General features: G+C 38.1%; 1 protein-coding gene across 7 annotated transcripts in view; it reads left to right on the top strand.

Moving 5' to 3' along the window:
- Nucleotides 1-25,467, top strand: part of SLC8A1 (solute carrier family 8 member A1) — a 510,067-nt gene that overhangs the window by 417,742 nt on the left and 66,858 nt on the right. For 2 of the 7 annotated variants that reach the window (XM_021001233.2, XM_021001234.2), the window contains exons 4-9: nucleotides 1,280-1,300; nucleotides 1,791-1,808; nucleotides 1,920-1,934; nucleotides 5,863-5,931; nucleotides 12,220-12,350; nucleotides 16,380-16,479. In XM_021001233.2, the coding sequence (XP_020856892.1) occupies nucleotides 1,280-1,300; nucleotides 1,791-1,808; nucleotides 1,920-1,934; nucleotides 5,863-5,931; nucleotides 12,220-12,350; nucleotides 16,380-16,479 (354 nt within the window). The remainder of the gene's footprint in view (nucleotides 1-1,279; nucleotides 1,301-1,790; nucleotides 1,809-1,919; nucleotides 1,935-5,862; nucleotides 5,932-12,219; nucleotides 12,351-16,379; nucleotides 16,480-25,467) is intronic. The other 5 variants (XM_078149486.1, XM_078149485.1, XM_078149489.1 and 2 more) reach the window with 3 other exon arrangements.

The following is a 25,467-nucleotide window of genomic DNA, read 5'->3' as shown; positions in this document are numbered from 1 at the left end:
CTGCATAATTCTGTTGCTAGTCCTGGGTTACATGTCAGAGCCATGACTAGAAGCCAAATTGAAAGCGAAATTTAGTGTTCTTCCTCCTACCCCACCTTCAGCTGTCCATTAGAACTAAGGAAACAGATAATTGAAAAAGCCATACTGTGCTCTTACGAAGACACAGTCATTACAATTTCAATAGATTGTTTCATTTCATACAGGAAAAATCTCTCTCTATATGAATATATCCCCTCATTGAACCATCTTTAATATGAAGGATAAGAGTCTTGGACTAATTAATATATTTCATTTGTTCTTTAAGAAAAAAGTGCTATATAAAAGCAAATTAAAATTCATTCATAGTATTACCCAATTTTCACATCTACCATGTGGATTCATGACACTACCAACATAATCAGTAAACATATTAGGAAGTATCCCTTAATGCCTCTAAAATTAAATAGCAAGTGTGAGAATATCATTGTATGTTCTCTCCAACATCCCTCATCAGGCAATTTTGACATATTTAATCTCATGGTTTAAAATAAAAATAAAATTTATCTTCTGAGTTGATTCTGGGATTGAGGTATAAGTACCAAAAAGCAATAAAATCATTCTTCTAAAATGTTGGTAGCAATAGCCATGTACTAAAATCCTCTTTTAGCTCCCTTTGGGATGCTAGAAAAGTCAAAGATAATGATCAGTAAATGAGCTTTACTTCCTTAACCTAGAAATTGAAGAGAATTTTACTTTTGAATGCCATAAAAGTAAAGTCTCCACGTAGTCTAAATTCAAGATCAGCATCTCATCTCAAGCCAGACATTCCCATGAGCCTTTTTTCCTGCTTCCAGTGAATGGGACACACCTAACTCTTGAGGTCTTATCTGATTTAGAACTCCCATCTATAGTTTTTTTTTTACTGATTCCCAGCAATATTCAGATTTGCCTAATAAATCTTCTATATAAGGATATGCATATTTACATATACCCATATATAAACATATATGATATGTAAATAGAGTGAGAAATCTAATTCTATCTACATATGTATTTATGTAGACATGCATGTGTGTATTTCCATAAACACATATGTATAGAAAAGCCATCTGCTTAGGGACCATAGGTAGGAAATTTTTCCTCACATCAGGATGCCTCTTGGTACACTAAATTTTAAGCTGTGATTTTTCTAGCCCTCTAACCAGATCTGTCTGGATTTCTTTCTGTGGATATTCCTTTTTATTTTCATTATTCATTTGTTCTCTTATTCTGTGTTTGTCTTTGTCTGTTTCCTTCACAGCCCTGTTGTTGAATGAGCTTGGTAAGCATTTCATTTCTTGCTGTTGTTCTTCATTTCTCCAAGTTTTTCTTTCCATATGTGTGTGTATATGTGTCTATGTCTCTGTGTCAAGTGATTTTTCAAATATGTTGACACTTGTTTTGGAACTGTTGATTTACTACCAAGACTGTTGCTTTAGAATATACATTAGTCCAATTAATCTTTTTTTTTCTGATGTCCACTAATTGGTGGTCCATTTTCATTATAAAGATGAACTGTTTTAAAGATGAATGATTTCTGATGGGTATGTGTGAGCTAAGTTTATTTTGATTTTGAGTTTAGTCACACTAACACTTAAAAGTCATGGAATTCATACTTTAATAAGTGATTTCCCATATTTGTAAATATAATTTATAAAACTTCACATTGTTTGGGTGGGTAGCTAGAAAATCTGATATTAAAGGGGTTTGGTATATCTGATATACTTTGAATAAATCATAATTGATATTCTTTTCTCTTTTGTTGTTTTTAGGTGGCTTCACCATAACAGGTATGGAATTTTTAAAGTCTAATGTGATCAGATTTCTCTTTGATCACACCATGATACTTATTAATTTATGTTTCATCATGCTTTTTTTTTATCTTCCCCAATTTGCTTAAGGAAAATGCCGTTATGGTAAGAAAAATACCAAGTGTTCATTTCATTCCTGTATACACTAAATATCACACAAAACAACATTGAGCCTTGTATAACCTTGATTAACATAAATATATGGAAATAGGATAGTACTGATTTTACTCATGATATTACATGCATTGTGTTTATCAGAAAGTGGTTTTTTTTCCAAGTGAAAACTTAATTAACAAGCTAATGTTTCACATGTCAATATAATTAATCAACATGTATTTACTGAGAGATTTCTCTGTGCATGTCACTGTGCAGTATGCTATAGGGAGCACAAAGTATGTATTTTAGTAACAACATTCTAAGAGAAATTTAAGATTTATAAAGCATTCTCTCCAAAATACTTGAGGTTAGGGGCAGCGCAGTGGAAAGAGCACTGGCCCTGACGTCAGGAGGACCTGAGTTCAAATCCGGCCTCAGACCAAACACTTGACACTTACCTAGCTGTGTGACCCTGGGCAAGTCCTAAAAATTAAAAAAAAAAAGTTTAAAAAAGTTTAAAAAAATACCTGAGGTTGGTAGATATATGACAGTGTCTCTGTCCTCAGAGATACAGTGTCAGGAATTGTATTGGGTTAGCCTTATGATCCATCCAGCTCATAATCCTTCTGCTGACAGATGTTCCATGGGACCCACATATTAGGTGAAGGTTTGTCCTCCCAAATGTCAGTTGCAAAGCAAACTATTCTATTTGCATACAGCTCCGAGAATTAAAAAATTCTTTGTTATATTTAACCAAAACATGCCTCCCTGTACCTTCTATCTGTTGGTCCTCCTGATCCTGTCCTTTGGACAAATTATATCTATTAATCTAGACATTCTCTTCCACATACCATTCAAATATAAAGTGTCCCACTGTGACACCGACAAATTTGATAAGTATTTTATGTGTTTATCCACATCTTTGACAATAAATGTAATAGTGGTTGGAGCAGTTCAACAATTGTCTCCAATTTTTTTCAGCATTCTAGTATTAAAAAAAAAGATTAAATTCACTTAAGGCATTAGATACTTTCTTATTCTTCCTTATCTGTTTTGGCTACAGTTCCCTCTTATCATATTCGATTGGCCCCTTCCAGTCTTTTGTTTATTTTACTTGATAGAGAAACATAGGAATTTAATAGTTCCTTTTTTCCCTCTGTCTTTTGACGATATAATATATGCCCTCCCAAATGGAACTATCTGTAGCTTATATTTCTTGTTTTAATTTTTAAGAGCTCTTTTTATTGTCCTCATATCCTGAGTTTCTACTCATTCTGGACTTGCTTTTTCCCCACAGTTTCCTTATATATTCTTGCTACATCTTTCCTTATTTGTCTCTCCTTTCATCTTTTGTTTATATCATTTAAAAATTCTATCTCCTCAGAGAGCTCTCTATGCAGGTCCATTGTTTTTTTTTCCCCCCCTACATCACTCACTTTTAATATGGACCATTTGTGACTCTATTGTTAGATTTTCATTTTTTTTTAGGTCTGCCATCCTTCTTTAGGCTAATTTCCTTTTAACTTTTTGAAATAAGCTGTCATTGATAGAATGTCATTTTCTCTCAAGATTCCCAGAGTTAAGACCAGAGTCATAAACCCCTTCATTGCTTTTTCAACCTTCTGAGAGATTAAATCCATGTAGTTAGAAGAAAAGAAGGCAATCCTAGGCTCTCTGGTCATCCCCAGCCATCCCTCAACACTGCACAGCTTCTAGATTATCTAAGCCCATTATTACTTTTCTAGATACTGACTTCATGTAATCCAACTCTTCCTTTGTATCTCCTTCCCTTAAGAAGGCTTGTTTTTTTTCTTTTGATTATTCTGTTGACTGTACTTTGAGAAAAAGTTCTAAGAGTTGTAGGATATCTTTAATTCCACAACCAACATTATGTTTTGACAGAGTCTTTCTTTCAAGTCACTTTGTGACATGGATTGCATGTCCTGGGTTTTTACCTACAGCACCGATATGGAAATATGCCATAACGTGTGAAATTCTGAATTACAAAAGGAATGTAGAAAAATTAAAAGAAAGTTATTTCATCTAGAATCCAACCCCCAAAATCCAATGTTTTCATTAACTATGGACATGGAGAACTAGTGTCACTTTTGGAACTGCAAATTCTGTATCCAGTCTTCTTGTGCTTTGTCTCACTAGAAGGCACTCAATTAACATCCCATGGTTTCCATAACATATCCATCAGCAGCGCTGTCCACCACTCCAGCTCTACCTCAACCCCGATGTAGTTCACATATAATCAATTCCCATTCCCAAAATATAGAAAATGTCTATTTTGCTGAAAGCCAACCATTTGTTCGAAGAGCAAAAAGGTCTTTTACCTTGAAGCATCAGCTTTATCTGACAAATGATCACAAGTGTATATATTAACAAAAAAAAAAAAGAGAGGAGAAAGGAGAGAGAACTAAACAAAGGAAAATGAAAAAAAACAACTTGAGTTTTTTTGTACAATTAATTGTTTATATTTTTATGATCTAAGAAAGAAATAAAGCATCTGTGGTCAAATACGTGAAGTAGCTTCAGTTAGAGGTGTCAGATACGTGGCTGTGGGCCACATGTGGCCTACAATATTCCTCCGTAAAGCTCAAGTCAGATTAAAATGTAACTGAGAAATAGTTAACAAAATACATAAAAGTACAATAAAACATTGGTAATATTACATTTAAAAACAGTCTATATATGGCTCAGAGATCCTTATGTATGGATTAGCTGCCCCTCTTTCTAATTAAGTTTGACACCACTAGCTTAGATTGCTCTAATTAGTGACTATCATATAATAATCATGATATAGGAATGTGAGATCATCATATATATAGACATATAATATCCATAATATAATAGGTGAATACATTCATAGTGCTGGTTTATGTATCTAACATTGGAAATGGATTTTCGAGCTACAGCAAAACACTCTTTATAGTGAGAAGCTATCAGCACTCTAGGATACCCATTTGGAGCTGCTAGTCAGTTCATTGGGCAGCAGCAATCCCCAGAGGCATGCACTGCAGTGGAAACCCTAGCTATTGTTAATTCATGATGACGCCCCCCTGCAAACCTTGGGGCTCAGCAGAATCTCTCTAGCAATTTCAAGCCTTTTCAGCTCACAAGGAAATGCCAGTTTAGAACCAGCAACTTGAATGACCGAGGTACTCCCAAAGAGTCACCTACAGATAGATACTTGGCCTTCCCTTAGAGCTCAGTGAAATGTGGCTGGCTATAGTGGGTCATTTATTCATCCTGGATTGTGGGAGACATTATTTTAAAAAGAGTTCCCTCTATGGTAGCTCTGCTTATAATAAATCAGTAAGCATTTATTAAGTACCTACTGTATGATAGACACTGTGCTAAGTGCTGAGGATATGAAAACAAAATGAAACTGTCCCTGCCTTCAAGGAGCTTAAAAAAGTAGAATATAAAAATATAAATAAAATGAATACAAAGTAATGAGTGGGGAGAAACTTGAGTGTCTAGGGGAATCAAAAACAATTTCGTACAGGAGATAGAATCTGAGCTGAGCTCAGATGAAGGGAACAAGATTCTAAGAAATAGATATAAGAAAGAAATGCATTTAGGCATGGGGGACAACCTATGAAAATCAAAGAGATGAGACATTGACCATTGTGTAAGAGGATCTGTAAGTAGGCCAGTTTGATAGGCCTGAGAAGTGAAGGATGAATAACAACATATACTAAGACTGGAAAGGAAGGTCGGAGCCAGATCATTGGCTTCCAGTGCCAAGCAGAGGAATTTAATTTGATCCTAGAGGCAAGGTAAAACACCAAAGCCTGGACTGAAGTGGAAAATAACACATGCATGTGTGTATCTGTGTGTGAAATTTAGTTTACTAACTCCACCGAGAGGTTTCAGAACCAAATCAATGTAATCCATTCTGCTGATTTTCTGCTAATCCTTTTGTTAGGCCAACCTGTCTTCAGGAAAGTCCATGCTAGAGACCATCCAATTCCCTCTACTGTAATCAACATTGCAGGTACTCATTTCATCATGGTTGTCTCAAAAACCACAATGTAACTCAGAGCTAAAAGCTTTCAAGTGTACTTTATGCACAGCCATCACTTCATATATGTTGGTCACTGTTGATTGTTGATTTTTAAAACTACATCAGTGAGAAACAGAGCCATACTTGCTCAGATGACTTCCCTGGGGCTGCGAAGAGAGCTATGGGCAGTGAATAGAGTATGTGAAATTCAATATAACTATTTATGCACATATATATTTATCATTGTTGTCCAGTCTTTTCAGTTGTGTTCAACTCTTCATGACCCTTTTTGGGGTTTTCTCAGCAGAGATATGGAGTGATTTTCCATTTCCTTCTCCAGCTCATTTTACAGATGAGGAAACTGAAGCAAACAGGGTTAAGTGATTTGCCGCAAGCCAAATTTGAACTCAGGTCTTCCTGACTCCAGTGCTGTATCCACTGAGTCATCTAGCTATGAACACACACACACACACACACACACACATTATTTCTATATATTTATAAAACTCTGTGTGTATGTGTGTGTGTGTGTGTGTGTGTGTAATTACCTTGTTAGAGAAGTATAGAAGGCATTACTCAGTCTCCATAAAACTACCAAAGAAATTTCTGCTTCCTGAATTCCTCAGTTTTCTAAGATCTCTCAAATATTTCTTTGCAAAAGAAAAAAAATCTTTCATCTCAAGTAACAGAGGAATTCTTTAAAAAACAAAGCTAAGAGGCCTGTTATCCTCTTTTGTCTGACCTAGTAATCATAAAATAGCAGAGCTAAAAGAAACCCAAGAGGTCAGTATTACTAACTTTTCATTTTATCAATATGGAACTCAAAAAGACCTAAGTTCAAGGCTTGCTTTGACACTAATTTAATCTGTCAACCTTAATGTTTTCATCTGTGAAATGGGGATGATAATAGCACTTACTTCCTAGCATTGTTGTAAGGATAAAATGAGACAATATTTTCAAAATGCTTTGCAAGCCTTAATGTGATATATAAATGCTAGCTATGATGAGGAGGAGGAGGAGGAGGAAGAGGAGGAGGAGAAGGAGGAGTAAACTAAGTGCCCAAGAAATCAAGTGACTTAAGTCACACAGCTATTTTGTGGCAGAACCAATACTTGAACCTAGGCCTCCAGTCTCACAATATAGTAAGCATGCTTTTTGTGCCTCCACTTCTACTTTATATGCCTGTTCAACACCTCTCTTCTTCCTAAAATAATAATAGCTAATATTTCAATAGAATGTGAAGGTTTGCAAAGCATTTTACACGTGTCATCTCATTTGATCTTCTCATTAGCCCTACGATGTTGATACTATTATTATCCTCATTTGATAGATGAGGAAACTGAGGCAGTGATGTTAAGTGAGTGACTGAGGGTCACATAACTAGTTAACTCAGAACTTCCTAACTTCTAAGAGTCCAGGACTTATCCACTGCACTCTGTGTGTGTTTATGTATGTGTGTATGCGTGTGTGTGTATTCAAGTAAAGGTTTTGTATATAATATAAATGGCTCATGTGCACACAAAAATATTAATAGAAGCAAATTCTCACATCTAAAGATTCGTTCCATGAAGAATGTAAAGAGTCTACCACCTACGAGCATTTGTCACGTACCTGCTATGTGCCAGGTACTATGACTGGTGCCAGGGATACAGGGGGACTCAAAGAAAGACAAAAACTAGCCCTGCCCTCAAGAAGGTCATATCGTCGTAGTTGTATTCTTCCAGCAGCAGAAGCTTAGGTTTTTTTCTGACCACTTTTTCCCTTCTATTTCAGTATATTTGCAAATATGACTGACTATCTCCAAAACCTTTATGACACTCCTGTCAAGTGATAAATGCTATTTGGTGGGATTGGAAAGAGTTCATATTTTGGACAGAAGAGCTGGATTTGAATCCCCATTCTGGCATGGGTTGTCTGTGTGGCCTTTATTTCCTTGGACCTTAGTTCCCATGTGGTAAAATGAGGGGGTTAGACTAGATGACCTCAAAGGTTTCACCCAGCTCTAAACTTCTGATTTTTTAATGATCCTATTTAGTAAAAAAAAAAAAAATGCACAAAAGACAAATTTTCCAAGATCACATGGTAATTTAAATTATGCAGTCATTTGCTCAATAGATACTGAGTGCATGGCCCTGAACTCCATATAATCACCAAATATGCATTCATAAAGAACCTACTGTGTGCCAGTGGACATAAAGACCAAAAAAAAGTCCTTGCTTTCAATGAGTTTACATTTTATTGGAAAAAAGAACATATACATATATAAAAAGCTATAGAATAATTAAATAGTAATCACTAGCAGCTGGGGAGATCATGTAGGAAGTGGCATTTGACTTAAGCTTTAAAGAAAGCAAGGAATTGCATGAGGCAGAAGAAATGAGGGAGGGCATTCTAGGCATGAGGTACAGCTTTTGAAAAGGTGAAGAAATGGGAAGTGGAATGTCATCTTTTTCCTGAAGGTCAATGTTATTTGACTGTAGAGTATATTTAGAGGAGTAATATATAACAAAGCTAGAAAGTAGGTTTGAGCTAGTTTTTGGAGAGCTTTAAATGCCAACCAGAGTACTTTTCTTTGATCCTTAAAATAATGACTCACTGAAGCTTATTGAGCAGAGATGTGACACAGTTAGATCTGTGCTTTAGGATACTACTTTGGCAGTGGTGCGGAGCTGGGTCAGACAGAAAAGAAGTTTCAGGCAAGAAGGCCAATTAGGATGCTATTGCAATAGCAGATGATAGGTGATGAGGGAATCAAAAGAGGCTAGTGGTCACCTGAGTAGAATCCAGAGGATTTAGCAACTGTTGGATATATGGGGTAAGGGAGAGAGAGGATTGGAAGCTGACTCCAAGGTTGTGAAATTGGGTGACTAGTAAGATAGTATGTCTTCAATAAAAATGGAGAAATGTGTAAGAGTTGTGGGTTTGGGGGAGAAGATAATGGGTTCTGTTTGGGGCACGTTTAGTTTACAGGATATTCAGTTTGAGACGTCCAATAGGCAGTTGATGTTGCAGGATTGGAATTCGTGGGAGAGATGTGTGTTAGATACATACCTCTGAGCATCATCTCCATGGAGATAATGAAGCCAATGCAAGCAGATGAAGTCACCAGAAAGGTATAGAGAGGAGAGAAGAATACCTAGGACAGAGTCATGGCAAAACCCCCACACTAGGGGATGGTGATACAGCAAAAGAGAAAGAGAAGGAACAGAGAGGTAAAGAACCAACCAGTTCATCCATGAGCATTTATTTAGTACCTTCTTTATAACTGAGAGGGCAATATCACAGAAACCCAGAGAGGAGAGAATATCTAGGAGGAGCTGGTGATCAACTGTGTCAGATGCTACAGAGAGTTCAAGAAGGATTAGAATTGAAAAAAGGCCATTGGGTTTGGCAACTGAGAATTTTTGTTAACTGTAAAGAAAACAGTTTCACTTGAGAAAGGAGGTCACAAAACAGATTGTAAAGAGTTGAGAAGAGCAAAAGGAAAAGCTTTTTAAAAATATAAGACAGACTGATCTTGCCCTTAAGAAACACCGCCCAGATGGGAGTAAGGCATGCATAAAGAAATATGGGACAGCTAGGTGGCACAGTGGATGCAGCCCAGGACCTGGAGTCAGAAAAATTAGAGTTCAAATTTAGACTCAGACACTTAATAGCTGTGTGACCCTGGGCAAGTCACTTACCTGTGTTTGCCTCAGTTTCCTCATCTGTAAAACTAGATAACGAAATGGTAAACCCTCCAATGTCTGTGCCAGGAAAACCCCAAATGGGGTCACGAAAAGTTGGACACAACTGACAAATGACTGAAAAAGAACATAACAGTTTTATCTTGGGAAGTTCCTAATGAGATTGGAAAAATAAGAATTAAAGGAGAAGAGAATAAGTACATTTCGGTAGGTTTGGGCAACAGAGCCTCCATGGAAGAAGTGGAAATTGGATGTTGAAGGTGAAAAATGGAAGGAAACTGGTGTAAGCAAAGGCAGGGAGTCAAAAAGTAAAGCATGACTAGAAGAATAGTGCAATCAGGGATAAAAAGAAGTTGTTTCTCTTCCTGCATGGTACAAAAATCCATTAAACAATGTTTTTCTCATATCATTCACCAGAGTGGACAGCACTATACTCAGTGCAAGTATTATACAGGGCAGCCCTTCGGAAAACAGATATCTGGAATATTATGGAAGAGCTTCTATGATGGGGCCCAAATGAAGCATCCTCCTATAATGGCCTCACCTTTCAAATCAGAATCCCAATGATGTTCCTTCTTCCTCAAAGGAAAGGAACCAAGCAGCAGCGCGTCTAGTGACAGAGAGAAAGGGACTCATTGTACGTGGGTTTGAGTCCTGTTCTGCTCTTTACTAACTGTGATTTTTGACGAGCCATTTAACTTCTCTAGCCTCAGTGTACTCAGCTATAAAGTGAGGGAGTTAGCTAGAGGGCTTCTGAGACCCCTTCCAGATTTAATTCTGAGAGCTCCACATTTTTCCAGTTTTCAGCAAATTTAATTCATTAGCTTGCCCTGAAGAGTCACATTATTGATGTGTGATTAAATACGTAATTATTGCCATAGGTACACAGAACAAAAATAGTGGGAATCAAAAAGCTCTTTCTATGTCATCGCGTTACTTTCTTCCTTTACCTGAGGTACATGAGCCTTCTCTGAACATCCCCTTTCTGGGTTCCCAGTTCCCATAAAACTCCTGTTTCTCCTCCTTGCCTTCTATTAAAGTAGCGGAAGGCCCTTAGTCATTTATCTTTTAGCTACCGTCTGATTTCTTTGGAGCCCTTACCCTGAATGATTTAAAGACTTGTTTAAAAATCCTTTCAGCAAGGCATGACTATATATTCTCCATAAGACTCATTTACATGCTTATTTTTTGCTTTTCCTTCCCATTTTGCTTTGTCACTTGATATACTTTTTTTCCTAAAATGGTGAACATGTTTTTATCCCATCTGCTTCTTGGAATCATTGCCAGCCTTATACCTGAAGCCTGTTTTCATCTGGAAGTGACTGGCCTAGGCATGTGTCCTAGGTATTTCATTTGAGAAAAAAAGAGTTAAAACTCAGTGATTTGCCACCTCCAAGTGAAGCTGTAGGCCTCTTGATGGAAAGGAGTATTGAGAGAATGCTGGATGTTTTACCTTAATAGAAAAGGACAAAGATATCCATCATGTGTAACCCTAGGCAAGAAGCTGTTTCCTTTCAAAAGTATCCACTGTTGATAGGCTCCCAGCGAAAGGCAGTTTGACCGGAGCGAGTGAGACCAAAACAGACCATGATTTCTCTGAGTTTCACATGCTGCATAACATAGCCCAAGAACACCTACAGCTTCCACCTTTATTCACAGGGAGTAGATAGGCTTACTTCCCTTTCTTGACCCGGGATGAGGGGCTCAGGACTAATGGGCCTGCCCCTTCTTTTCTACATTTAGATGACCTTTGTAGCTTTGATTTCAGCCCGCTTAATCTTCATCCCAAGTGAAGGAAACTGTGCTCAGACATTTTCCCGGGTTAATCTCATCATGCTGTATACTAAATGGATGGCTTCTGTAAATCATCTTTCTCAGGTGGAATGAATGGTTTACTCCCAAAAAACAAACAAACAAACAAATAAATAAATCTCTCTTAATGATCTCAGGTTAAGTGTTAGAAAGTATTTTTGACAGCTGTGAACAATACCAGATTAGGTGATTTCTCCAGCAGAGATGTGGGATGGGATAAGATGGGACGGGATGGGATAGGATGGGATGAAAGGAAATAGGAGGGGTGGGAAAGGATGGGATAGGAATATTTGGTACTCAACACTACTCCCATGACCACCTAGAACACTGAAGCAGCAAACATCTTGTTTCATATCATTTCTCTAGCTCTATAGTAGTTTCATTTTTGTTGTCCGCAAGAGAGAGTAGGGTCACTTTCAACTGATGTTAATATCGGGTCACATCCTGATATAAATCTGGAATGAACATCCACAGGGAGATCAAGATTTTAAAATTCTTCCCAAGCAGCCTTGACCATATTTAGTGAATAGAGAAATAGAGCTGTTTATACTTCAGTGAAGTCATTTCTTAGTCCTTTAAAGCAGGCTGTGTCCAGGAGAGATCTGGGTTGGAACTTCTCCCTTGCAAAGGAAAACCTTCTAGGTCTCATACTTTCATTCAAGTGATTGCTTGAAAACGTGGCATTTAGGGTTTTGTTCCTCATAGGGTTCCTTTTTCAGAAGCAGGGTTCCAGAGTGAGAGTGACCATGTTCCTCAGCATTTTCCTATTTCCCTTTTGCAGAGGAATGTGATGACAAGCAACCCCTAACCAGCAAAGAGGAAGAGGAACGGCGCATTGCAGAAATGGGGCGCCCAATCCTCGGAGAACATACCAAACTGGAAGTCATCATTGAAGAGTCCTATGAGTTCAAGGTATACTTGCTACCATGGTCACTTCAAAGCTAGATTCCCCCATCGGCGTCTGTCTCATGTGGACTTTGTGGAAGCCTCCTGGCCAAGATCATTGGCCGTGTTACCCAAATTGCAAGCAACAACAGTGCAAATAGTAAAGTAGAACCTTGAGTACTTGCTGCCTAACAAGTTCAAGATGGGCTTACAGGGAATATTGGGGATATGGTATTAGTGGCAAGGGGATAAAGCAAGACTAAATCCACGCCTGTGGTTTGAAAAGCCAAGCTAGCTTATCAAACATTCTAAAAGCTCTAAGGTGATTTTATGTAGCAGAATTTTCAAGAGAAGATTTGAATACAGAGGTAAAGATGGAATCTAAGAGATTATTCTCTGTACAGGGATTCAGGGTTAATGAGGAAAAAACATGTCAGAGAAAAGTAGACATTATTAAAGATGAGAGGACCCTTTTACTTTTATCTTGTTTATCTTTTAGCTTTGGCTATTTCTGCCATGATATTGCTTTCATCTATATTTTCCTTCTTTCTAAGGCCATTTTAGGAACCTAGCAACATCAGTGAAATGACAGCATGGTTCTTGTAACAACAATATTTAGACTCGAGTGTTCAAAAACCAAAGAATTTATGGACCATCCTTATGCATAAGGCATGGTACTTGTTGCTGTGAGATACAAAAAGAAATAGCTGTAGTTTTAGCCCTCTGGAAGCTTACAAGAGTACCCTTCCCCATGAGGTTTTTTGGGGAAAGAAGTCAAATATCCACCCTACTATAAAAAGTTAGAATATGTCAAGTAAATAGGAAAGATATAAAGTTCTGTGAGAGATCAGAAGAGCAAGAGATTACTAATGGATAGAAGGATCAGAGAAGAATCATGGGTAATTGGGGTACAGGAGATGGACAGGATAGAAAGAACTTTAATAGAACACAGAGTTTTTCTAGAGACAGGCAATACCAGGAGCAAAGGTACAGAGGTAAGCAAGGACAGGCTAAATTCAGGAAATGATGAGTAGCCTATTTTGGCTACAGCACAGATTCCATGAAAGTTATGTTAGACCCAGATTGTGGAAGATCTTGAATGTCAAGCTAAGAAGTAGCTAATGGGGGGCCCTTGAAGGCTTTTGAGAAAGAATGATCTAGGCGGAGTATTTGGACAGTAGTTTGGACAATGAATTGAAATAGGAAAACTAGAGAAAGGAATAAAAGTTAAAGAGGTTTTTATAATATCCCAGAGAAGAGATGACAAGAGTCTGAGTTACGTACAGTTCTCTCCAGAAATAATGCTTTCAGGTAACAAGTCTCTATTTTGCTCAAATCTTCCAGAGTCTTAGTAGAGAAGGAAATCTGCACAACATTGTGGCTTATCTGCTGTCCTGTGCTGTGCCCTAAGGCAGGGCACAGATCCATTAACACTCCCCTTGCTCAGGGTGAGCTACCCTAATCACCAAGGAGACCCTTACAGAATGGAGCTGATACTCCTTTCTAGCAGTGTCCAAACCTATGGTGGAAGGGACTTGGCAATAATCACCAATTTACCTCCATATGTCCCCCTCCCACGTGGCCATGGGGTTTATATGCCAATTGAATCCCCAGAATAGCCCTGAGTATCATAAAGTTCCTGGATATAAATGTGCAAACTAAGCTCTGATAATAACTGCCCTGGATTGCATACATTTTTAAAAGTTTCCTTTCTCTCAAGACTTTGCTCTTTGAACAGTACTTGTTACAAGGGGAGCCAAAGCCCAATTATCAGAGCCTTTTTACATACTAGTAACCTTCTGCTAACCAAACTGCTTTCCATTTTGGCTTCAGCCCATGAATATGGGCTACAGAATAATGTTTTTAAATGCACAAATTAAAACATGTAAGATTCCAAAGGTTACGTGTTGCATTGAAATACAGTTATCATATATATATGTATATATATGATGTATATATATATATGTATATATATATGATGTATATACATATGTATATATATACATATATATGTACATGATAACTGCATTTCAATGCAACACACATGTATGTATGTATATATACATGTATATGTATACATATATACATGCACATATGTTTGTATTATGTATTTTTATATATTATACATGTATTTTTTTCATAGTTCAGAGACTCCAGGTTAAGAACCCCATAGCTAAAAGCTTTGGCCAGACCACTCCGATGTGTCTGTTGGGTCTGGTAAGCAACAGGTTCACTCCTATAACATAGTAGATAAAGATTTGGCTTGGTAGTAGTCTAAATGCCATAGTTATTTGTGGAGAGGTGGATGAGTCCAGGACAGAATAGACTGGTGCTTATCCCTTCATCTTGTGACTGCCAGTAGTGAAAGCTCTTATTGTTGCTATTAATAATAACTCAGGGCTAGAGAATCCACTCACAGACTAACCAAGCCTCTACTCTCAGGCTTGTTAAGCTAGGTTTAATAAACTTTTTAATATAATGCGTTTTCTATAGATAGATAATAATAATAATAACTTACATTTTTAATACTATTCAGTACAACCAGCCTTTATTAGGTGCCTACTGTATGCAAAGTATAGTGCTAAGGTTTGGAGACACAAAAACAAATAGTGAAAAATAGTGTCTGTTCTCAGGAATCTTAAATTCTACTGGAGGTGATACACTATGTAAAAAAGATAAGTAAACACAAGAAAATCTGATGATAGCACTAACAACTGGGGAATCAGCAAAAGCTTCTTGTGGCAGAGAGGGCCTAAGCTAAACCTTTAAGGAAGCTAAGGATTTTAAGAGGTAGAAATGAGGAAAAGAATGCATTGCAGGCTTGAGGGAAAATCTGTGTAAAGACACAGAGGCAGAGGGAGTTCCCAACTTCAAATTACAATATGAACTACATGTCCCCACCTGCCCATCACCATTGGGACATTGGCTCTCGGTGGAGGATTTTGCCTTTTCACATGAGGCATCCATACACCACTATACTTTCTGGGTTCCTCTTATATTATAACATCTCACCCCTCCCCAGACAGCTCGTACATAGTTGACACGACATTGAAACTTGTACATTTTTGAACTAAGTCCAAGTTGTGTGTGTGTTTGTGCTTCTCTGCCATGAGTGGGCTTTGGAGGACATGCTGACAGTAAGTTTGGTGGCTGGGTAGACTAGCTGACGTAGTTGAGCCGGGAGAGGTTGCCCCGCTGTGCTGGGAATGCCTGCCTTCTCACCATAGTCTGTGTGATCCGAAGTCTTGTATGTAGATCGCCTGCTTTCTTAGTTGAAGGTTGCTTGGCTACTGCTACTGACAAAACTGACCTTTTGAAAACCAGAGTGTTAATTGTACAGAACCGAGTGTTTGATGCATGTCTAAAAAAATCAAGGGGCATGAAGCCTATTAGTGGCAAAAATAGATAGAAATAAACAACTTCAAAAAAGCCTGAGCCAGTGCAGGGTTTTTTTGGAGGAAATATAAAGAGGATAGTTCAACACAATAAAGTTAATAAAATGGCTGGTAAAAGAAAGCTCCATTTGCTGTAAATTACACGGTAACCTCAGTGCTCTCCTACTGAACTTCATTATAGAATTAAAAAAAAATTCTTTGCATTTATAATTTTGAACCAACTCTGGCTTCTTATAAGATGTATGTTACTGAGCAGAACGCACTATTGCATCATTTGCAGGCATCAGAGGGGTGATGGGACAGTAGACAACACAATGTTCATGAAGAATCCCTAGTCCCATTCAGTGTACGTGGATGAGGTTTTTCGATGTCTATTATGATAATCATTGAGGTCATTATTAATATGTTTCCATCTGTCATTAGACAGTGGAGTATTCTCATACTGGATGCCAGGAACAATTTTCCATTTGGGTACGTTTTGAACCAGGGGCCATGCTTGTATACATAATCACAATGGTGGTTGAAGTCACCACTCTTGTTCTGAGCCTGACATCTGCTGTCTCTTACATAACTCTGGAGTTTTAAAGCCAGCATGATCTTAGATTTCCTCAGGCCTTAACCAGCTGAGCTGTAATTATCTCATTCTTTTCAACCTTTCTAGAGTACTGTGGACAAACTTATTAAGAAGACGAACCTAGCTCTTGTGGTTGGGACTAACAGCTGGAGAGAACAGTTCATTGAAGCCATCACTGTCAGTGCCGGTGAGTCCCCACCTCTGCATATAATCAAATTAGGTTGGCCCATCCCTGAGCTCAGTCTCAGTACACTGGCCAAGACGCCCACAGCATGCCAACCAGAAGACTTCTCTATAGGGAAACCAGTGGGTATGTAGCATGTGCTCACCCTGAGTGAACACACTAAGACTGTCTGCAAATGTTTTCTGACATCTGCTGTAATATGTTTTCCTCTTTTTTCAGTGTTAACTTTTTTTGTATAAATGTTAAAGTTAAGCATCTGATATGAAGATCAGTGTGGTATGATGGAAGGAACAGTGGATAAAGGAACTTCAGTTCTGCTCCCAGGGGCTCCATCGTTAACTAATTTCACAACTTTGGACATGTCATTTAATTTATCTGGGACTTAGTTTCTTTATATACAAAGTAAGGAGGAATGTACAGAACCAAGTGTTAAGAAAGAGTCTGAAAAATTAAGAAGTGTGAAGCTCCTCTATCTACATCTAGAAAAATCATCAGATGATCTGCTAGGTCCCATTAGCTCTAAATTTCTATGGTCTTCACCTGTGTTTTGAAAAAGCCAATCATGGAGGTCTGTATGAAAAAATACTCCCCCCAAAGGCATAAGATGACAGTAGAAATTTCAAAAGGACAATCAGGATGACAAAGGAATGGCACTAAGACGTTACACTTCTAACTACCCATATTGTGTTATTCTCTGCCAAGCCTTTGTTTGTCCTAGTAAAGACAGAGATTTCTTGCAAGCACGGTAGAGTATAGAATCTGGAGGGAAAAAAAGTTACCTAGATATAATACTTGCTACATATTGATGCAATTTAATCAACAATCATTTGTTAAATGTTTACTATATGCCTGACACTGTGCTAACCTCTGGGAAAAGAAAAAAAAAGTACCTGTCCTGAAGGTGCTTATATTCTGTTGGGAGAGACAACATGCAAACAACGATATAAATACAAGATATGTGTGTGTGTGTGCGTGTGCACACGTGCAAATCTGATGCAGAAAGGGGCCTACTGAATTTGCCTTGCCTACTGAAAATAACCGAAATAGGTATTATATGCTCAATAATAACTCCTAAAACAGTCCTGCACATTCCTCAAATGTGTCAATACAGAAACAGTTACTCATGCACAGACTATTGCTTATTACAAAACTCTCTTTAAAAAAAAAACCCAAGTGCTGTAGGAAAAGAGAATGGGTAAGGTTTTTATCAGTTTATTATTAGTGCTGTTCATAATGCTTTTCATTTTATTGGCTTCCTCCATTTAAGTATGCCATGAGATTTTTTGAACTTTAAATGGTAGCAACGATTCAAAGGAAATGCATTAGGAAACCTCAACAATTCTTTGCTCTGAAGCAAGGGGATTGAAAAAAATAGCTCGGTGTTTTCCTTTATATACGATGTTACTATGGTTCCATAATTCTAATTAATGCCTGCCCCACCCTCACCCCCAACAGTGAGGCATGACTTGTTCTCTTTTTTACAGAGAAACAGACAGAGATAGCTTGTTTAAGAAGTCAGAGAGAATTTGTGACAAATCTGCTAGTCTAGAACATAGAATAAATCTAAATATTTTATGAATTCATGATGTAGAGTTTAAATACCAAGTAAACTTTATATCTTTGTCAGTTGTCCCCCAAACTGTAGTATCATGGGTTGGGACTGAAAGGGAACTTAGGGCTCATTTAGTCCAACATTTTCATTTTATAGTGGGGGAAACTGAGGCCACCTTCAGAATTGAAATGACGTGGCTAAGGTCATACATGGAAGGTGTAAATGAATAAACCAAAAATGTTTCTTCTGACCCCAAATCCAGTGTTCTTTATGCCAGGTTTGTTGTGAATCAGCATACATATGTGTGTGTGTGTGTGTGTGTGTGTGTGTGTGTGTGTGTGTGTGATCCTGGGTACTTTACCCCATGGACCCCAGCTTCTTCATTCATAATATAAGTAGACATAGACTAGACAGTCTTCAAGGTCCCTGGCAGTTCCACTCTATGATGACCATAAATCCTGTGCTATTATGAATGATGAGAAGATGAGATATTCATTTAGCATTTTAACTCGACATTATGGGTTCAGAATATAATCAGGTTTATTTATAAATACAGCTGTAATCTATTTTCTAATATCAGATTTATCACACTCATTCTATGATTACCTAGATCCTAGATGAGCCATCTGTATCCCTTTGTTTCCTTGTATGTGATAAGAAAACAGTGCTCTGCACTGATGAAAAATCACACATCTATATGTGTGTATATGCATGTGCATATAACTTACTATCTATAAACAAAATATATGATATATGTGTTTTATACCACATGTTCCAAAAGACATGTACAGAAACATACATGTACATGTACACCCACATAGAGGGATATGTTAAATTGTACGTGTGTGTATGTCTAGATGTATGTGTGTGCATATGTACACCTGTACATATGTATAGTGGTTATATGTACAGATCCATACTCACGTATAAACAGGCAGTATATTTGTGTGTGAGATTTTCAGCTTAGAAATTCCTTCCACTCAAGTAGATCAGCTGCTAATCAACAACTTGGGATTTTAGTTGCCTGAGGCCCTGAGATGTTAAGGTACTTGAAGATGGTTTTGTTGTTCAGTTGTTCGATTGTGTCTGACTCTCCATGACCCCATTTGGCTTTTTCTTGGCAAAGATTCTGCAGTGGTTTGCTATTTCCTTCTCCAGTGGATTAAGGCAAAGAGAGGCTAAGTGACTTCCCCAAGATTACATAGCTAGTGAGTGTCTGAGGCTGGATTTGAACTCAGGTCTTCCTGACTCCAGGCCCCACCACTGAGCCACCCAGCTGCCTCCATGCTGACCACGGTTGTACAGCCGTTATCAGAGGCAGGGCTTAAACCTGCTTCTTCCTATGTCCTTCTATACCATATTGACCTTCTTATCATCAGTCTATCAGTCTATACACTTAATTCACTGTCCTTTTTATATTAACAAGAAACTATTGGCCCAGCTTCAAGCATGTACACACCTTGAATCTGTAGTTATAGTAGCTGGGTTGAGGTTACGCAGGGCAATCCACAATCTCTCTTGATATTTAGCCATCGTCTGTGATATCTGGTGAGCTATGAATGCACTTTATGATGTAGCTGGCTAAAGAAAGGGGTGTAGTAGAAGGAGCTGAAGTTACTGATTGATCAGAGCGTGATATTAATGAGACCAAGAACATGTGGCCAATTCCAATGAATGAAATCTATGGCTTTTTACTATGGCTAATTTATTGTGTGATAGACTAATTGATAAACCCTCTTTTTAACCATTTTTCCACCTACAAATTGGGACCAATACCTATTCAAAGGTGGGGAACCTGCAGCCTCGAGGCTGTGGCCCTCTAGGTCCTCAAGTGCGGCCCTTTGACTGAATCCAAACTCCACAGAATAAATCCTAGAGGGCCACATGTGGTCTGTAGGCCTCAGGTTTCCCACCCCTGGCCTATACAAAAGCCAGATGTCATTAAGTGAAAATGATGTTATCTTGTGAATCAATGCATGAAATTCAGATTCAACAGACTTGGGAGAAGCAGAATTGTATGGAAGGCAGCATGAATTTAGAACCAGAGGACCTTCATCAAGCCTCTCTGAACCTCACTATTCTCTTTTGTAATATAAAGGGGTTGGTTTAGATTAACTCTCAGGACCCTTCAAACTCCATAGCAATGATCCTATGAATTCCTTTACTCAACAAACATTTAATAATCGTCTACGTACATAAGCAGTCCACCATGTGAGACTTTGAGGGTCATACAAAAAGTAAAGTTAGAACAGGTCTAAAAGTTAGAAAGGTCTGGGTTTAAGTCCTGACCCTGGCATTTCCTGTCTATGTTGTGACCCTGGATAAGTAGCTTAACTTCTGAGTGCTCCCAGACAACTGTCAAAGATCATAAGCTGCAAAGGAGGTGCTGATCTATATTGCTCCCAAGGGGTTCTTTGCACCAAAGAAATCACAATTCCGAAGCTATCCTCCCAAAAACCATGATGAATTATAATTGTTCATATCCCTACATATATGTAATATATATATAGAGAGAGAGAGAGAGAACATTTATACACATGCACCTATGCATACAGTGCTTCAAGATTCATAAAACTTTAAGATTTTTACAAAATATTTTCCTCACAATATCTCTATAATGTAGTTAATACAAATATTATTATATATCTGTGACAGATAATACAGTGGCATGGTGGATAGAGTGCTGGGCCTAGATTCAGGAAGATCTAGTTCAAATACAGCCTCAGACACTTACTAGCAGTATGCCCCTGGTCAAACAGAGGGTAGGAACAATTTCATCTCTGTTTGCCTCAGTTTCCTCATTTGTAAAATAGGGATAATTATAGCACCTACTACCTAGGGTTGTTGTGAGAATCAGATGAGGTAATAATTGGCACATAATAAGTGCTATATAAATATTAGTGATTATTATTACTGTTGTTGTTATTATCATCATCATTATCCATGGTCACATAGCTAATAAATGTCAGAGACTACAGTCTCACCCAGGGCTTGTGTGATTCCAAGTCCAGAGTTCTCTCATTCCACCATCCTGACACACAAGTGAAAATGGATATTTTCTGGCAAAATGAAATAAATTGTTATGTTCCATAACCTTGATTCTTTAGATGTAACCACAACAACTGAGCTACAAATCATTCAGATGCAGTTTTACACTGTGAGCATTTTTGTGGTCATTACCCTGTGGGTGGGCACCCTATCGGCCCCCTCAGTTCCGAGTGGCAGAACTGGTCTGTGACCTTATGTATGTTCTTTTCTCCTCAATGTTAAAGTGACTATTTGGAAGTAGGCTTGAGTCCACAAAAATACACAATAATTTTTCCAGGCTTCTGGTACATTTGAATTAATGTACTATTTGGAAGCCTGTAAAATTTCAGGAAAGCAAACTTATTTTGTAGATGCAGGATTTCATAAAAAAGCAGTTACCAAATTCAATATTGGTATGTGTGATGAAATTTAAATGCCTATAAAAATGGGAATGTTCTTGTGGTGGTTTAATGGACAATGAAATTTGTATAATTTGCTGGAAAAACAAAACCTTACTGAGAAACATGGATTTAAGTTTTCATAGCCGATTTTCGGGCATTTTAAAAGGGCTTGGTTTATTTTAAAATATTAAAGGGTAGTTATGGCTTTTCATTTTCAATTTCTGGCAGTTTACTAGCTTAGGCAGAACTAAGAACATAGGCCTTCCCAGGAAACGCTGAACAATAATAATAGATGTACTCGGGAGCACATGTTACGAGAGTCGTGCCCCACTAGGCTCTGGATGACCTGGATTCTATTTCTGGTTCTATCACTCTCTAGCTGAGTGGTCTCAACTACAAAATAAAGGTGATGTACTAATTAAAGGAGCTAAAGACTTTCCTATTATTCTGTGATTCTTTGGCTCTTCTGACTTGTTTCCACCTATTACATCTAGTATGGTTTCATTTCCATCAAAGTACTTTGCTCGCAATATCTCTGTGAGGACAGGCATAGCAGATATTTTATCCCCATTGTGCATATGAGCAGACCAAGACTTAAATAACACTAACAGCTATATTTATGTAGCCCTATAGGCTTTAAAAAAGAGCTTTTCATACATTCACCCATTGATCTTCTCAACAAGCCTGTAAATGCCATTTTCCTGTGACACTTGAAAGGATGCTGTAGAGTTGTATTTGTTCCTATAGAGCAATCACACTATTAATCCAAAACTCATTTCACCTGGCATGCTCACTACTCAACCCCAGAAACAGCTCTAGCATAATTCCAACCCTCTGAAACTTGCCACCTCTATCCTTTTAACTCCATCCCTTCCTGAGTGGAAATGTTTCTTTCCCATTGGTCTGGGGTTAAATAAGCATTACCTAATCAAATTATGACTTGAAGTTGCATCCTAGGAGGTAAATAATGTTTCCTAATTCATTTACTTCTTATTCAGAAACATATTGTGAGAAGCCTTTAATGCCAGGGTTCTTAAAAAATTTTGTCATTCCTTTGGCAGTCTGGTGAAGCCTATGCATTCCTTATTCAGAATCATGTTTTTTAAATGGATTAAACAAAATATGTAGTATTATAAAGGAAAACAATGACATAAAAATTCAATTATCAAAAAAAAATTTGAAAATAAGGTCATGTACCCCAGGTTAAGGACTACTACCTAATGGAATTAAATACAAATGCATAAAAGCAGAAGAATTTGGTGATATGTAACAGACATGGAGATGCACCATAACGTTATGGGTAGAGAGCTGGCTCAGAGTCAAGGCTTGGGTTCATGTCTTGCCTTTGACACAGACTGGTCATGTGATCCTGGCTTGTCACTAGACTTCTCAGTTCCCCTAGACAGCTCTCTAAGACTAAATTGTAGAGCGGGTTCCAGTCTGCATTGGGAAGGGGGGTTTTCTCCTTGGAAGTTCTTATACCAATGAGATCACAGTCCATCTATAAATACAGATTGTACCTTCCATTTCATTCCTGACCCAGCTGAGGCCAAAGGCTAAAGTCCTGGCAGGGCTGAAATTCATCATTTTCTTATCTCCCATCCCAGAGATGAGAGGTTATCTCAGCAGTTCAATTCTCAGTTGGTCCCAATACATATCTGAGCAAAACGATTCTTTTTCACTTACACAGCCAACAGCACCCATAGTTAGATACCCTGTTCATTGCTGTAAAGATGGCGGTAATACTAATCCCGTACTGTGCCTTCTCTTCTTGGCTCAGTTGGAAATAACCTGCTCACACCACTCACACAAGATCCGATAGTGTGTTCAACTTCAATCTGTCCACACAAGCCCTCAGATGTCGTAAGTAACAGATTCCAGGCTGTGGCCAGATGGCAGTGGCCTGACGTTTTGAAATCAATGGCCTACGGTAGACCAGGACATCATCACATCCCTTCTGCCTTTCGGCTTCAAAAGTCTTAGTCATTCCTAGTCCATTGGCATGGCATCATGTCTCCAGCCTGTCTCCTTTTTCATCCCCTACCCCTTCCTCCTTTGTCAGTGGCACAGCCCTAGGTATACCCACTCCTAGCACGGTATGGGAAAAGAAAGAGTATCACGATCCCTTTTTTTACAGAGGAGAAAACTAAGTCTTATAGATATTGTAACAGAGGAGACTAAATCTTATAGAAATTGTAACTTCCCCATGGAGGCATTGCTAGTAGGTGGTATCACTGGGTTTTGAACCTAACTATTCCATATTGCTGATTTCAGGTTAACAGTAAACATCCATTTATCACTCACCCACTTTTCCTATGGTTCCATAGCTCATTCTTTGGGACTCGCATGAGATTATGGTAATGTTACCATGTGTCAGATTATTATACTTCAGTATATTAAGAGTGAAGGGAATTATTTGACCCTAAGAGTGGTGAGAAAGCAGGGATTCAACCATGTATTCTAGAGGTTCTCCTTCCACATCATAGTATAAGTACCAGGAGGAGTAGAGAAAACCAAATAAACGGCTGGCAAGCAAACCCCATTCTACAGAGTGCCTTGAAAGTGAGTCAGAAAGTCCAAATGACAACGACATTCATTATCCCTCTGGTTTGAGTTTCTCCCCTACCCCAACTACTCCCAAGTATTTGTGATGCCAAATAGAAAGAAATGACTTCAGGAAGAAATGCATGCAGGAAAGGGTCCTTGCAATTTTAAAATTCTATGATTCTGTGGGAGTGTAAAGCAAGTAAGGCTGTCAGTCAGTATTCCTCCAGCAGAAGAGTATTTCTTTAGGATGCTCTCAGGCCAGGTCTGTGTAGGGCCATGGAATTTTAGGAAAAACTATTGCTTTTTTTTTAAAGCCACATTACTCAATTTCATATAATTCTTCAGATTTTATTCAGCCCTCAAAGTGTCTGAAAATTGATCTTTTATTCTTTAGGATGCTCTCAGGCCAGGTCTATGTAGGGCCATGGAATTTTAGGTCAAACTATTGCTTTTTTTTAAAGCCACATTACTCAATTTCATACAATTCTTCAGATTTTATTCAGCCCTCAAAGTGTCTGAAAATTGAAAAATTGAAAATTTTTATCCTCAGCATGACTGTATTTTTTTTCTCATGACCTCCAATTTTTTTTTAAAACCATGCTGAGGCATGTAGAATGCTGGTAAAGTTAGGTTGAAAGAGAATTTGTTTTCTCCTACTGAAATAATGACTACTTAAAAATTTAGCTCAGACAGGTGACAACTCAGGATGACAATAGCACCAGGTACTCTTGTTTATCCCTTTGTAATATCTTTCAATTAAACATAGAATACACAGGCTGCTTTCCTGACCTACCTGGATATGTCACAGGGCATCATTGCCTCTGTAGAATGAGGCTGAAAGTTGAGATGTGGGAACTTTTCTCCTGTGTGTCAAACCTGAACCTTCTGGATTTTTCCATATTCTGAGAGAGTCAGTGCCAGCAAATTCATTCAAAAATTGAAGGAAAGGTTCAGAGAATTTAGAGTAGGAGGGAACCTTTGTGATCATTTGGCTCAACCCCATCATTTTACAGATCTCTAAAGAAATGAAGTTAAGCCATACATATAATAAATAGGTAATAAATAACAGAGCCAGGTTGTTTGTCTTCTGTAATTTTGGTTTTGGCCTCCTCCATATTTAATAGACATATCTACTGGCATCTTTAAATTCATAGAAAAAAACTTGATAAGGATTTCATGACTCTGGATTTCCCCCTTAGAATCCTGTAGTCAGCTTTGAGAGTGTGAAAGTAGCAATGCCTCTAATATTAGAGCTTTGTTGTTTAGTCATTTTTCAGTCATGGCTGACTCTCTGTGATCCTGTTTGGAGTTTTCTTGGCAAAGATACTGGAATGGTTTGCCATTTCCTTCTCCAGTCATTTTACAGATGAGGAAACTGAGGCAAACAGGATTAAATGGCTTGCCCAGAGTCACCCAGCTAGTAAGTATCTGAGGCTGGATTTGAATTCTGAGCCACCTAGCTGC

This window comes from Phascolarctos cinereus, unplaced genomic scaffold (genome assembly GCF_003287225.1).
Source record: "Phascolarctos cinereus isolate Bilbo 61053 unplaced genomic scaffold, phaCin_HiC Scaffold_2;HRSCAF=192, whole genome shotgun sequence".
Lineage (NCBI taxonomy): Eukaryota > Metazoa > Chordata > Mammalia > Diprotodontia > Phascolarctidae > Phascolarctos > Phascolarctos cinereus.
The sequence above is the reverse complement of the archived record's forward strand: the minus strand, read 5'-3'. Positions and strand labels throughout refer to the sequence as shown.